This window comes from Choloepus didactylus, chromosome 2 (assembly GCF_015220235.1).
Source record: "Choloepus didactylus isolate mChoDid1 chromosome 2, mChoDid1.pri, whole genome shotgun sequence".
In the NCBI taxonomy this organism is placed as follows: Eukaryota; Metazoa; Chordata; class Mammalia; order Pilosa; family Megalonychidae; genus Choloepus; species Choloepus didactylus.
This window is the reverse complement of record NC_051308.1, coordinates 32,076,783-32,092,004: the sequence shown is the minus strand read 5'-3', so window position 1 is coordinate 32,092,004 and position 15,222 is coordinate 32,076,783. Positions and strand designations below refer to the sequence as shown.

At 34.0% G+C, this 15,222-nt stretch overlaps 1 protein-coding gene across 3 annotated transcripts in view; it reads left to right on the top strand.

Annotated features, from left to right (window-relative positions):
• The window catches only part of AHCTF1 (AT-hook containing transcription factor 1), a 115,256-nt gene that overhangs the window by 96,730 nt on the left and 3,304 nt on the right, over window positions 1–15,222 (top strand). For 2 of the 3 annotated variants that reach the window (XM_037822667.1, XM_037822668.1), the window contains exons 30-33: window positions 4,035–4,158; window positions 6,041–6,135; window positions 8,569–8,768; window positions 10,250–12,071. In XM_037822667.1, the coding sequence (XP_037678595.1) occupies window positions 4,035–4,158; window positions 6,041–6,135; window positions 8,569–8,768; window positions 10,250–12,071 (2,241 nt within the window). Of the gene's footprint in view, window positions 1–4,034; window positions 4,159–6,040; window positions 6,136–8,568; window positions 8,769–9,644; window positions 9,779–10,249; window positions 12,072–15,222 lie in introns of those variants that run through there. The other variant, XR_005214708.1, reaches the window with a different exon arrangement.

Genomic DNA, 15,222 nt, shown 5'->3' with positions numbered 1-15,222 from the left:
GTCTTTGATTTGAGATCTTTTTTTTTCTTAATGTAAGCATTTGGGGCTATAGATTTTCCTCTGAGCACTGCCTTCATTGCATCCCATAAGTTTTGGTATGTTGTGTTTTCATTTTTGTTCACTTTAAGATATTTCCTAATTTCTCCTTTGATGTCTTCTTTCACCCATTATTTGCAAGTTCTAAATTTCCACATATTTGTGAATTTTCCATTTCTCTTTCTGTTACTGGTTTCCAACTTCACTCCATTGTGGTTGGAGAAAAATGTATTGTGTGATTGCAGTATTTTTTAACTTATGGAGACTAGTTTGTGACCTAAAATATGGTATATGCTAGAAAATGATCCATGTGCAGTAGAGAAGAATGTGTATTCTGCTGCTATTGGGTAAAGTCTTTTCTGTATGTCTTTTAGGTCAAGTTGGTTTATAGTATTGCTCAAATCTTCTCTTTCCTTATTGGTCTTCCATCTAGATGTTCTTTCCAATATAGGAAGTGATGTATTGAAATCTACTATTAACATAGAACTGTTTCTTACTTTAAATATGTCAATATTTGCTTCATCTATTTTGGGGCTTTGCTGTTAATTTATAATTGTCATGTGTTCTTGTAGAACTGTCCCCTTTGTCAGTATATAGTGACCTTTATCGCTCTTGACAGTTTTGATGTCTATTTTATGTGATATTAATACAGCTGCTCCAGCTGTCTTTTGTTTACTGTTTGCATTGTATATATTTTTTCCATTCTTTTAAATTCAGACTACTTGTGTCTTTGAATTTAAAGTGAGTCTCTTGTAAGCAGCATATAGTTGGGTCCTGCCTTTTTTATGTGTTCTTCCAATCTCTGCCTTTTGACTGGAGAGTTTAATCCATTTACATTTGAAGTGACTTTTTGCTACCTGGTCTTTTTAAGTCTTACATCTTTTTTTGTCCCTCAGTTCTTCCATTCACACCTCCTTTCATATTTACTCAAAGTTTTGTAGTTTATGATTTTGAATCCCTTCTCATTTCTTTCTGTATATATTTTTCATGCATTTTCTTTTTGGTTATCATGGGGCTCTAATTTAACATCCTACATCTGTAACAATCATGTTTGATTTAAACCAATTTAACTTTAATATTATACACATACACTGTTCCTATATCCCTCTGTCCACCCTCCCTCCCTTTTGTTGTACTTGTATTACTCAAACCATAGATTTATCATTACCTTTTATGCCTTTGCCTGATTGAGCCTGTAAGAAGTCAAATGTGCAGTTATATACCAAAAAAATACTACAGTAGTACTGGCATTTATAGTTGCCATTTGGTAACTATACTATAGATCTTTCTTTCTTTCCATCACTTCTGTCCACTCTCCAGTGTCCTTTCTTTTCGGTCTGAAGAACTCCCTTTAGTGTTGCCTAGGAGGCAGAATTAGTGGTGACAACCTCCACCAGGTTTTTTTAATCTGTGAATATTCAACCCTGGCACCACCCTACTGTGCCGGGGCTATGGACCCCACTGCTGTCTGCTGGAAAGATGGGAGCCATTGCAGGGAGAGTGAAATTCACCGATATTTACCACAATTTACCATTTTCATCCTTCAGCTTTCTTTCTTTCTTTTTTTTTTTTTTCAGTTTTATTGAGATATATTCACACACCATACAGTCATCTGTGGTGTATGATCGTTGCTTATACCAGGAAGAATAAAAATAAGAATAAAAAATAAAAGTCAAAAAGAACACCCAAATCATCCCCCCATCCCACCCCATTCTTCGTGTAGTTTTTGTCCCCATTTTTCTACTCATCCATCCTTACACTGGATAAAGGGAGTGTGATCCACAGCGTTTTCTTAATCACACTGTCACAAACTACATTGTTACACAGTTGTCTTCAAGAGTCAAGGCTATTGGGTTGCAATTTGATAGTTTCAGGTATTTACTTCCAGTTATTTCTGTACGTTAAAACCTAAAAAGGGTTATCTATATAGTGCGTAAGAATACCCACCAGAGTGACCTCTAACTCCATTTGAAATCTTTCAGCCATTGAAGCTTTATTTCGTTTCATTTCGCATCTCCCTTTTGATCAAGATGTTCTCAATCCCACGATGCCGGGTCCAGATTCATCCTTGGGAGTCATATCCTGCGTTGCGAGGGAGATTTACACCTCTGGGAGTCAGCCACATAGGGAGCAGGACAGTGAGTTCACCTGCAGAGTTGGGTTAGGTAGAGAGAGAGGGCCACATCTGAGCAACAAAGAGGTACTCGGGCAGACGCTTAGGTACAATTATAAGCAGGTTTAGCTTCTCCTTTGCAGTAATGAGCTTCATAAGGGCAAGCCCCAAGATAGAGGGCTTGGTCTACCAAATTGTCAGTCCTCAATGTTTGTAAGAACATCAGCAACAATCCAGGTAATGAAGTCCAACGGTTATGCATTTTCCCCCAGCTCCTCAGGGGGGCCCTGCATATATATGTTTATTCTTTGCCCAAATTACTTTGGGATGTGTCGCTGTTTCACACTGACCTATACTGACCTATATAAACCTACCAGATCTCACTTCCTATTCAAAGTTATTCAGCTCTTTCTTGCATGCTGCAAAGTGTTCTGCCAGTTTCTGAAGTTTGAAAATAGTTGATTCAAGACTATTCCTTCCAGCTTAATAGCTCTTTTGTTGGACAGACTGATGATTCCTGGAATTTCCTACTCTACTATCTTCTCACCATCTACTGTTTTCTTTTTAAGGCCTTCCTATAGCTATGAGAAATAATAGTACTGACTTTACAGACTAGATTGTTATAATCTTTAATTTATCCAGCACCCTCAACTTTCCAGATTGCTGCTCTGAAACCAGAAAATTCATTACTTGCCATCCTTTCCTCCTGTCCATCACTGGATAATGAAAGTAATGTCCAAAGGCCCATGGATTTATTTTCTTTATTTATCAAAAAAAAATTTTTGAGCCCCTAAGGTAGTGACCAGGAGTGCTCCTACTGCATGTGTATTAGGTGTTGAGGATCATACCATGAGTAGTAAGCTAAACCTGGCACCTGGCCACATGAAATTTAGAGCTTAGTGGCCTTTATTATTAGTGCAGTACGATAAATGCTCTCGGGGGGATATAGAATGGGCTAGAATAATACTAGGAGGGAAGGTGGAAGGCTTAGAATTGGCCGATCAGAAAGATCACTGTTTTTTTTTTTATGTTTCTTACCCCAGGCATAGTTTTAACTATCTTTAAATCTGTTTTAACAAAAAAAAAAAAAAAAAAAAAGGAAAAGAAAACAAACAAACAAAACAAAAACATGAAAATCTGTGTCATAAGTGGTTCCTTTTGGGAAAAGCTTTCTGCCTAGGCTGAAGTAACTAAGGCTTCTAAAAATGTGAGACCACTGAAATTTGAGCTTATAATGTTTTTATTTAGTAGATATAGGCATTATGAATTACTTTTAGAACTTTGGGGCTATGCTTAAAAATGACATGTCTGTAAACTCACATGGCTCTTTTGATGTGCCATGTTCCACTAAAATATTTGAATGGCAGCTGTTAGGTGAAAATGTCCATGGCATTATCTTCAGTGATTATTACAGTGTTTAAGCAGTCTTGAATAGAAATTCTGATTTTTTTGTGGGGAATGATACTTATGTGCAGCACAGATTCTATAGTCAAATAGCCTAGATTTGAATCCTAGTTACTTACTAGCTTTGTGGTCTATACTAAGCATCATAACCTTATACTTCAGTTTTCTCACCTCTAAAATGAGGATAGTAGTTGTACCTCTTTGGATGTTGAGGATTAAGTGAGCTAATACATGTAAAGCACTTGGAACAGTGCCTGTTAAGTCAATAATAGAGAAGTGAGAGGTGATGGGAAGGTCTCCTGGGCTAGGCTCAGAGAATTAGAAGAAGGAATTGCTGACAGTCTGACATGAAGGGAGTAAACCTAAAAGAACAAAAAAGCGGACCAAAGAACTTTCTGAGAAGTGGTAGCCCAAGACCATGAGTAATTTTCAAACATTTAACATAAATAATTGTAAATATTCTTATCTTTGTCATTTATAGGCACTTTAACAGAAACAGAAACAAAGCATCCTTTAGTTTCAGAGGAGATACTTTCAGAATTAAATCACTTAAGCCCCATTCAAGGAATTGAAGCTCCTCCTTGTGCACCATTAACCCCAGAAGGGTAAGTTTATGGAAAAAAAATCATATATTTATTTTTTAAGAGTTTAATGAAACTGAATCCGTTACAGTAGTATACTTCTGTGCATAGATTATATCTCATTTAGATCTTTAACATTTCCATTTTGGTAATGGTGTCTGATATGGAAAATGTTCTATTATACAGTTGTGTTTTATTTAGTAGTTGTGAAATCTTAGAATGGCACTAGACATTTCCTAAATATACAGCAACATGATAAATTAAGGCAGAACTCTTATATTCTTTGGTGCTTCTGTTTTTATTTTTGTTTTCTATTTTTTAAAACCATACATTTCATAGCCATGCATTCCTCCATGCCCTCTCATTTTCAGTTATTTCAGGATGATCAGGTACAGATCTCCTATAGCACCATAATGGAGCCTATGGGGGGTGGCTCAGACATTTTATTACCTACCATTGGTTGATACAAGACCTAAGTTTTTCTTGTTTGTTTTTCAGTAACTAATCTTTATGCTCCAATTAGTTTCACTGAGCACTCTGTGCCAGGAAATGCACTGTATTAATGAGGTAAGGCAGTGCTACTCAAAGTGTGGTCTTTTGGATTGATGCCAGTTCCCTAACTATTTATGATCTGCAAGAAGATAAGCATCTTGTATTAGAACATAAATCAGTGCACTACTTCTTTTAGTGAAAGTCAGCTGAAGTAAACAATATGATTAGAGAAGTAATTGATTCACATAGCACTTCAGCACTTTGATAAGTATTGTTGTAGAGAATACAAAAAATGTGATAGCTTCAATTATTAAGAAGTAGAAAATGTAATTTACTATGATAATTTAAGGTATTGTAAATGGTTCATTATAAGTAATGAGAATGACTTCACCAACTAACCACAGACACCACTATCTAATAGTCACTTGTACATTGAGCTTGATTAGCTGGATTCTTTGCCAGGGCTTAATAGGAAGTGGGAGAGGCTAATATGAAAGCACTGTCCAAGTTGCTTTATTGTTTAGTTCTAATGTTTGTTTTGTGAATTTTAATGTAAACTAATGTTATTTATTGCAATGGGTTTGATGGATAATTGAAACAATCACAAAGCAAAGAATAATCACATGAGAAGAAACTTTGTGGTCATAAGTGACAATCTAGGTGAATATTCACCATCTTGGAAAGCTAGTTCCTTTTTAAAATACAAACTTATTTGAAATTTTGTGGAGATTTATTGTTGGTTCTGTTATCCCTAGTATAGGCTTGTGATTGAAATAATTCTTACGAATATGTACATAAGTAAATAGATAAATGTGTATATATTAAAATACATGCTTTTCCTTGAATTTACTTTTTTAATTTTGTTTGTCCCATTCTTAAAAGTCGGTGTACTTAAATTTGAGGGAAAGGCCAGCCCAGAATTGTAAGGCGCCACTGTCAGTTTATTTTCATCACATGGATTAATATAAATGTCTCCCATTGGTCTCCTATACTGAGTCACTCATCATACTCTTTGCCATTAACATTAAAATATTGAACCTAACTCTACTGAGTAGATAGGAAATATTCTATTCCATAATAACTTGACAAACTTATTTGAAGAATTTAGCCACAAATTATTAAATTTGTCTTGTGGAATTTATCAGCACTGCCAGCATTTTAAAATCATTTTGTTTATAATTTAAGTCCCTGCCATTGTTGCCATAAAGGTAGAATATCAGGAAACAAGAATAGCAGGTCTAGCATTACTTGTTTCTAAATTCATTTAAAATTTCATTGTGTTTAATAAAATGTACATGAATGGTAATAATTTTTCTCTGAACTTCAGTTTTCATCATCAAAATGAAAGGTAAAGGGGTAAGGTTAAAGCAGATGAGATCCTTTTACACTCAAATATATATTTCTGTTTCCAAAGGAAAATCCTCACCTTGGAGTCCAAGATACCTGTTTTGGAAGAAGAACTAGTATCTGTTGAAAGCTGTACTGCCACGATTAGAGCAGATAATAAATGTATGTATTATTTTCCTTTGAATTATTTCATTTTAGTATTTTAAGAGTTCTTTTATTTTTGAGAACAAAGGTTTCTATTATCCAAATTTTGTTTTCTCAACTCTAACACTGTCTCTGTGTAGCTTCCCTGGCATAAAAGTAGTGTTATAAGCAAGTTTGTTTGCTATCTAAACAGTGGGTTGCTTGCAAATCACTCTGTGGCTCTGATAGTGGATGTCTTCAAATAGTTTTCATGGACATACTTTTCTTTGCAACGTCAAAAAGGAGCAAAGTACATTACCACTTCATAGCCAGATTGCATACCTGCCTTTTGATCTGAGGCTTAGATATCTACAGGAAGCAACTTCCCATTTTATTCTGTTTGTGATAATTTAAGGCTAAGATTGGCTTTTCAGTATTAGAAAAGAATCACAAATGACTGAATTTACCTCAGGGAAATGAATAAACGTGGAATTAATTTTATTTTTTATCCAGTGAACTTTTATGTGTGTGTGTGTGTGTGCGTATTCTAAGCCATACCCAGGTATACAGAGATGAGGAAAATACCTTTTTCTTTCCCCACTCAGTGAGCTCACAGTTTGGTTTAGGGAACACAGACACCTTGAATGCCGACTGTGTAGCCAAAACTTGTCTAAGCGTATCACATGTATTAATATGTTTACTCCTCACAACAATGGTGTGCTCTGACATCTGGCTCTAAATCCCATGCTCTTACTCTTGTACCTTTTTGCCCATCAAATTATGAACAGGGCTTAGGACAGGGTGAGCATCCTGCTTTTTTCCCTTATTTGAATATAATATTTATTATAAAATAGTCAAGAGAAAATCATCTTATGTGTAAAGTAAGAATCCCCAAAACTTGGTTACGCATCTTAGGGATCTTTTATTAAAAATTAAGTGTCTTTTTCTTGGATTTTTTTTCCCATACATATTTTCCCCCATAAATTGTAAGAGGAGATAGGTATGGTTGCTAAAGAGCACATGGGCTTGAACCAGACTGCTTAGGTTCATAACACAGTTAGCACTTACTAGTTTATAAGTATTTTCTTAAACACTCAATCTCTGCTTCTTTATTTGTAAAATAGAAATCTTAATAATACCCGTTTCATAAAATTATTGGGATTAAGTGCATTGCATGTAAAATGTTTTCAACAGAGCTTAGCATAAAAGCTCAATAAATGTTAACTCTTATTATACATCATTAGTTATTATTTATGATTATCAAAAAAGTGACTTTTTTTTTTTTTTTAAACAATTTATGTAAGGCGTCTTCCCATGCCAATAGTAATAGATTGATCCTGTTCTTTTAATGGTTGTAATAGTATTCCATTGTATGGATTTTCTATTATATGCTTAATTAATTCCTTATCGGTGGACATTTGGGCCAATCACCATTTTTCTTTGAGTGGTTTTTGTTTGGTTGGTAAGCTATTTGGGTTCTGCAGTGAACATTCCTGTGTATATACCTTTGCACATTCTATGTCAGAATATTTGTCGGGTAGATTCCTAATCATGGATTTGGTGTATCAAAGAGCGTGCACAGACTTTTTATCATTTTATTGTTTCCTCCAATAAAGGCTGTATATTACTTTCATACAGTGATGGTTGGAAGGTAGTGCCTGTTTCCCACTTCTCTTTGTCAAACCGATAGGAGTTTTTCATTTTGTTTTATAAACTTAGGGATATTAGTCCCATTATCTGTTAAAATGAGACAACATAGTTTTTCTAGTTGTTTTTTTTATTACTTTTTTGTTGATTTCTGTTAAACACTAAAGGGTTTTTAATTAAGTTAAAGGTCTTTTTAGGTTTTGTGTCATTCACAAACTCTAAACCCAAATATGGCTTATGAGTACTAACATATAAAACTTTGGCAAAGAGAAAGTTGAAGCATAAGGAAAGGAGAATTTTTTTTTCTTTTTTTAAGTGAGCTAAAAGAGACAGCCAGTCCTTTTCCTGGCCAGATCAAAGCCCAGATTGCATGTCCCTCAAATAATTCTGTAACAGCTCAACAAGGATAATTGGTTGCATAGTAGTTACCTGGAGAGTGTAATTTTCTGATTAATTTAATAAGGAAGAAATGTTCTGAGCTCCTTACAGCAGGAATCATATTCCTGTTGAGAGAAACCAGTGTTTTTTTGTTTTGTTCTGTTTTTTAATGTGAAATTATCTTCTGTGTTTTATCTTTATGGAAAGCAAATATGTATTGTTGAAACTGAATGATAGGATATGAAGAAAATGGGATTGATCTGTAAATTCTTTTAGACTTTTCCCCTTTAAGATGTTACACAATATTTTGCAGTATGACAATTAATCAAGATAATATTCTCAAGTTCAGTCCAGCTTTTCCCATTTGTTTTCTTCCAAATTGTGTGTACATGATATTTTTTAGCTTAAAATGAAGAAGATTAACTCTGATTTTTTTTTTTTTTCCAGCTACGGTTGATGTCCATGGTGATAATGGAAGCTCTGGACCTGTTATCTCTAAAAGCCGTATTATCTCTGAACATAGGCTTGACCAAGAAATAGCATTGACTTTAAAAGAAGATCATGAAATAGAAGTTGATGAAAGCGGTGACTTACCAGAAGAAAAATCTCCAATTTCTGACAGTCCTCCTGATACTCAAGAAATTCATGTAAAAAAATTTAATTTTTCACTCCTTTTTCAGTTTTTCAGTTTTGCTTTAGATAGACAACCGTAGTTCAAATCTGTTATTTATTTGTCTGCTCTGAAATCACTTCTTTTTAAAAATCTATTTTAAAAAAATGTGTTTAAATATTTTGTGGAATATAAAAGAACACATCCTTTAAATAAGAAATTGGTTTTCACAAAAACCAAAAGACTGTATTAAAAGAAGCCACAATTTTTTGTTTAGTATCTGGTTCAAATAAAAAGGTTTTTTAGCCTTAAGAAAGTGTATTGGCTGATACAGAGATAAATATGACATTTAGACTATTGATGGCATTATATTTCAAAATAATCAAATACAGTTAAACACAGTCTTTTCCCGTGTGTATTTGTGGGAGAATGATAGTTGGTTGGAGTTGACCAACCCTTTTTTGTTGTTGTTGGATACTAAGTGTGACTTATGGTTCCTAAAAATTCCACCAAATCTCTTTTATTATCAACTGGAAACTGTTATATGATATATGAATTTAGAATAAAGACCAACCAAGTCCTCTAATAATACTTATAGAAACATGAAAATAGAATTTGGGAAGTTTCTTAACTCATAAAATGTCCTCGTTATCCATATTCATATTTATGAATATTCTCATTCTGAAATAGAAGGATAAAGTCCCTTTTCTTTCATCTGGGAAGCTAATAAAAATTGTGGGTATGGTATGAGTGGGAATCCTCATTTCTAGGTGTTAATCTGTCGTCTCACTGAATGTTTGGGGAGTGGGAAAATGTCATTGTGTAGGCGGGTGGTAATGTTCTACCTTCTTGGTCAGGAGATCTATCTGTTACTTTCTACCTCCTCCTTTTTCTCCCCTTCCCTTACCAAAAGGTAAATGCAAGGACCATTCCTTCTTCCACCAAACCCTTGCAGGAGAGGTACTGAACTTGAAAGCCTTAGGAATTTCATGGTTTATGCAGCCCCAGCAAAGGGAAGAGGATTGAGTCTAGCCCAAGGGAGCTTATGTAGGTGAATTCTTCTTCAACCTTATGGGGATCATGCTGTTTAGAAAAGTGTGAATAGTTAGGTAATTTGGGGATTATCATTAAAACACAGTTTGGGGGTTGTTTTTCTCCATTTAATTTTTTTCTTGGGTGAGAATAGACTAAGTCCTTAATTCATCTCACAACTGTTAGCATCATGATAATTTTCAAGGTTTTATTATGACTGTCTTTTTTAGTCAGGAAGACGTAGAATTTCTATTTTATCTCCAGTCATTATCTCAAAATCTTTTTCTGTTGTTTTGAATGAGCGAGAAAGTCTGTTTGCTTAAATGGATATTTTATAACATAAACCCTTAAGTGTATGCCATATCAAATGTATTTTATGTTTAAAAAGACGTACACCAAGGGTGAGGTTGTGATTAAAAATTTTTTTGCTATAGGCTAAAATAAATATATACATTAAAATTCTATAATCTTTTCGATTCATTTTAGGTGATTGAACATGAAAAGATTGAAGCTCAAGATTCAGAAGAGACTAGAAATCGTTCATTTAATGAATTATATCCCTCAGGAACTCTTAAGCTTCAATATAATTTTGATACCATTGAACAACAGTTTTGTGACTTGCCTGATAATAAAGACTCTGCTGAGTGCGACATTGCTGAAGTAGATGGGGAACTTTTTGTGACACAGAGCAACTTTACCTTGATATTGGAAGGTGAAGAAGGAGAAGTTGAGACGAGTGATTCTGCAGCATCTAATGTGTTAGCTAAAGCAGCTAACACAGCATCTGAGGAAAAACATGTATGCATTGGGGAAAATGATAATCCTGGACATGTTGCAAATTTGCCATATATCATAACTAGTGATCAAGAGTCCCAAAAGATAGAGACATTACCATATGTGCCTGAACCAATCAAAGTAGCTATTGCAGAAAATTTATTAGATGTAATTAAAGATACGAGAAGTAAAGAAATTACTTCAGACACAATGGGACATTCCATTCATGAAAACATACCTTTAATAAGCCAAAAGGTAATGTGTTCTACGAAGTTAGTTACGTCTACATTCAAGACTGTCCCAGAGACAGATACAATGACTATAAATGTCAGCCAGGTAGATGACATGGTTTCCTCCAGAACTCGCACGAGAGGACGTCGTGTCCAAAACCTGAATGTCAAATCACAACAGGAAGAGTCCACAAATGCTGCTACTCCTGAGATACTAGGGCTTTCAGTTATGAAGAAAACTAGGAAAACGAAAGAAGTTTCTGAGGTTTCCGAAAGTGCCTATTCTGGTGTCAAAGAAATATCTCAGAACAAGCAAATACCTCAAAATTCTATTACTCCTAGGAGAGGGAGGAGAAAAAGAGAAATTAATCAAGACACACTTAAAAGTATGAACTCTACAGAACAAGAATTACAGGTCACTCGAGGGAGGGAATTAAGATTAAAATCATCCCAGCTGTTGGCACCAGCAACTGAAGAAACTTCTTTTAGCAAAGAAGTTAAGGTTTCATCTGTTACAAAAAGGACTCCTAAAAGAATTAAAAAATCTATAGAAAATCAGGAAACTGTTGAAATTATAAATGATCCCAAAGTTAATAAAGTGGCAAGTCCTAGAAGAAGTATCAGAAAATTGAGAAGTACTGATTTAGAAGCTTCTAAAAATACAGGATACAAAAAAGATGAGAAATCCAGTGACCAGCAACTGTCCATTCGACATAGTAGAAGAGTCAAAGAGAAAGAAATTAGTGCATCAGATGTGATAGAACACTCTATGCTTGACTCATCCCAATTGACTCTTCAAGCAGAGTTTGATCTGCCTGCTACACCTAGGAAACGTGGTAGACCAAGAAAAATAAATCCATCTGAAAATTCAGGACCTAAGGCTGTTGAGAGAGATCCAAAGAAGAGAGAAACGCTCAGCATCCAAAGGAGATCTACAAGAAATACCCCCGCTAAAAGTGAAAATATGGATGTTGGAAACCCGGCTTTAGAAAAATCAGTTGTATTGCCAACTGAGGAACTTACCATGGTGATTAGCTCTCAGAAGAAGCTTACAAAAAGGACTGAAAATCAAAGCCAAAAACGTTCATTACATTCAATATTAGAAGAACACATGGATGAAGAAATGACACACAAAGAACCAAATAACCAAGAAAGATTGCTTGCCACAGCTACTTTGACTAAATCTGCCCGTAGCACAAGGACTAGATCTAGCAAGGCTGTTTTATTGCCGGACATTTCTGAACCAAAAAATGAGCCTTTTTTGTTTTCTCCTTCTGTGTCAAAAGTTCCCAAGAAAGAGACAGGTACTTTTATTTCTACTTCAAAGCATAGTCTATACTTCATTCAAAGTGTTTGGCTTAAAATTAGATTATTTTAAGGCACTATTTGTTTGATTTAAGGTACTAATTGATTATTTGTCCTCAAAATTATTTGTAGTTATAAGAGATTCCCTCCTTTAAAAAATTTTTTTAAAGATTTTTAATAATAAAATTAAATGATTGTATGTTTCAGATTTTGGGGTTGGGGGTGGGATTCAAGAATTTTATGGTTCAACATGACATTTTAAAACCTATAATTCACTTGACTTCAGTTTTATTTTCTAGGATAGGATCATTTCTTGTTATTTTGTCCTCCTGAGTGACTTTCAGTTTTGGAGAAACCAATGTAGAATCAGCATTTTTAATCTCTTAAGTACCACTGCATTTGACTCATGTCCCAGGTGATACAACCCCAAATTGTTTCGGAAAGAAAACAAATTTAGAATTTTATGGATTAAGATACACATTTAAATCCATATTCATTACTGCTCCATAAACTGACACTATTACACACCTAACCTCTTTCATTACCACTGATTAGCTAATGATTATATTGTTTGGTTGGTGTACCTCATACCTTCACAACAGGAGCTGTATTACTTCCAAGTAGGCAAAAATATCTTACTTTTATTATGTATAAAGCACAGATAAGCATACAGTGTACAATAAATAAACAGATATATGGTATATCTGTAGAATTAAAATTTCATAAGGGTTAAAAATTTCATTGGGGACTGAATTGGAGGAAATGTCCAAAAAAGCAATAATGGTAAAAAAAATACCTGAATAGATCCCATTGGATGTGTCTTTGTAAAGGGAACTGGTAAAAGTAATAGGTAAACATAACGTAGTTGTTTACTTAAGTTATGGTTTAACTTTTAAATTTCAGCAGTGCAGTTCAGGACTTACAAACAAAATATGTGACTTTGTTCTATATATTTAAACTTTTAAACATGCATTAGTGAAAGTCCTAGATCTCCCTCCTGACTTGAAGGCCAAGAGAAAGATAAGTCATTTAAAAATCTTCAGACCAAAATATTCTATCTTGAACATTCACTGTGCAAAAACCTCTTTAAATATTTTGTATTTATGCAGTAATTTCCTGAGCACAGGAAGAAGGTCCTTTCCGATAAAATTGATTGTCTCCCCTCATAAAACAATTTTGATCAGGTCTTTGATTTGGTAGTACTGTATGATTCATTTTCTTCTTGGTGTTAGGAAAGAGTGGCTATGCCTATACTTTGCATGGATTGAAATTAATGTATAAATAACAAAGTGTATGAGATTTTAGCTAATTTTATTAAGCACATAGTGAATTATAAACAATTTTGTTTTGCTAGGGATTGGAAAAGCGAGGGAATTTGCATATTTAAAGAGTAGGGTAAATATGCTAGTAAATATATCATTTGTTAGGTGATTGAATTTTTAAAATAAGGCAGAACTATATTTTTAAATCAGAAAAGCCACTTGCTAGAATTTCTAACCAAGTTTTATTAGATTTAGGGAGTTAAACTGACTCTTTTTTTGTTCTTTTCCACATAATACTTGAAGAAAAGTAATGAAAATTCATAGAACTGAAAGACTACTGTTTAGATTTTATTTAAACCTCCCTTTTTTTAAAAAAAAAATTACAATCTTCATGATTTTATTGGGTTGGGTTCTCAATTTTAAATATGAATTTTATTGTTCCTTCACTTTGCTATATTAGAAGTAATATAAAAAAAAACAGTGAGAGTTGCAGAAGAACGTCGTTAACATAACTTCTGTTTTCCTTGGGACTCAGAGAAGTGTAGTAAACAAAATTCATGGGTTACTGTGGTACAGCATAGCAAACATATCGCAGTAGTTTTGATCTTGTTATTTTTATGTAGTTGTCGCCTGTATGCCTATTTATTATAATTATTTTGTTAGTAAAAATGATATACACCTACCATAGAAAACTAGAAATTAAAAATATGTAATCTAGCCTAGAGAACCACTAACCACTGTTTCATTTTCTTGAGTATCTTTCTGGTCTTTTTTTCTGTATGCTGCTCTTTTTTTCTGTATGCATATGGTTAGTTTGTTGTTGTTTTTAAGAAAACTGAGGTGTGTGTATATATATACATATGTATGTATTCTTTTTCATCCACTTCATGAATATTTTCAGATACTCATAAATATTCCTCAGAAAACCCAAGTGGCATGTATGTTTGTGGGTTTTTTTATTTGTTTTTGTTTTTATACATGTGAAATTTCAGGACAGTGATATGTCACAGGTTGCTTAAACATTCTCTTGGGTATTTTAATTATTTTCAGATTTTCTGGTATTTAAAATAGGTAACCCTCCAGTGTGAGATGATGAGATTCAAGAAGATGAGAGACTTGAGATCTCACATTTCTGCCACTTACTGGCTGGGTAGAAAGCCATTTAGCATCTGTGCCTTACATTTCCTCATCTTTAAATGAAGATGATAATGCCTAATTCATAGGGTTCTTGTGATTGTTTCGTGGTTTAACAAAACAGTTTGAGCCATAGGATACCATTAGTGCCTGTCTTTCTTTGCCACCTCAGATTATAGTTTCTCTATATTCTTAGTTTAATATCTGTTGTCTTTTCTGATTATTTAAATTATATTTTTAAGGCTCCTTTAAAGAGGGGCAGTGAGAAGTGAATAACAGTGGAAACAAATATTATATAGATGGAAGGCAGGAGGCAGTCCTCTGTTTGAAACCTGTCAGAAACAAGGTATCTTAAAATTTTATTTTGTTGTTTCACTAGATAACTAAGAAGGTGAAGCTTGACATTTCATTGGATTTTCTCTAATTTCTGTTACATTACAGCAATTAGTAAGAAGGGTCTGCTATATGGCTGAGGCTATAACAGATATATTACATAATTAAATTCAAATTCATTTGATTCTCACTAGAACTCAGTGAAGTAGGTACTATTATTCCTTCATTCCACGATGAGGAAATTAAAGTTCAGTGAGTGAGCACCAAATCATAACAGTTATGTAATAAATCAATAAAAGTGTCCTGTAATGGGCTCCTCCTGGCTGGTGAAAGCCAATTGTTAAAATATTCAGGAATTTTGCAAGCCAGCCTTTGGTACTTTGAAAGTGGCCATGTTGGGAGCATTCTCACCTCAAAAATC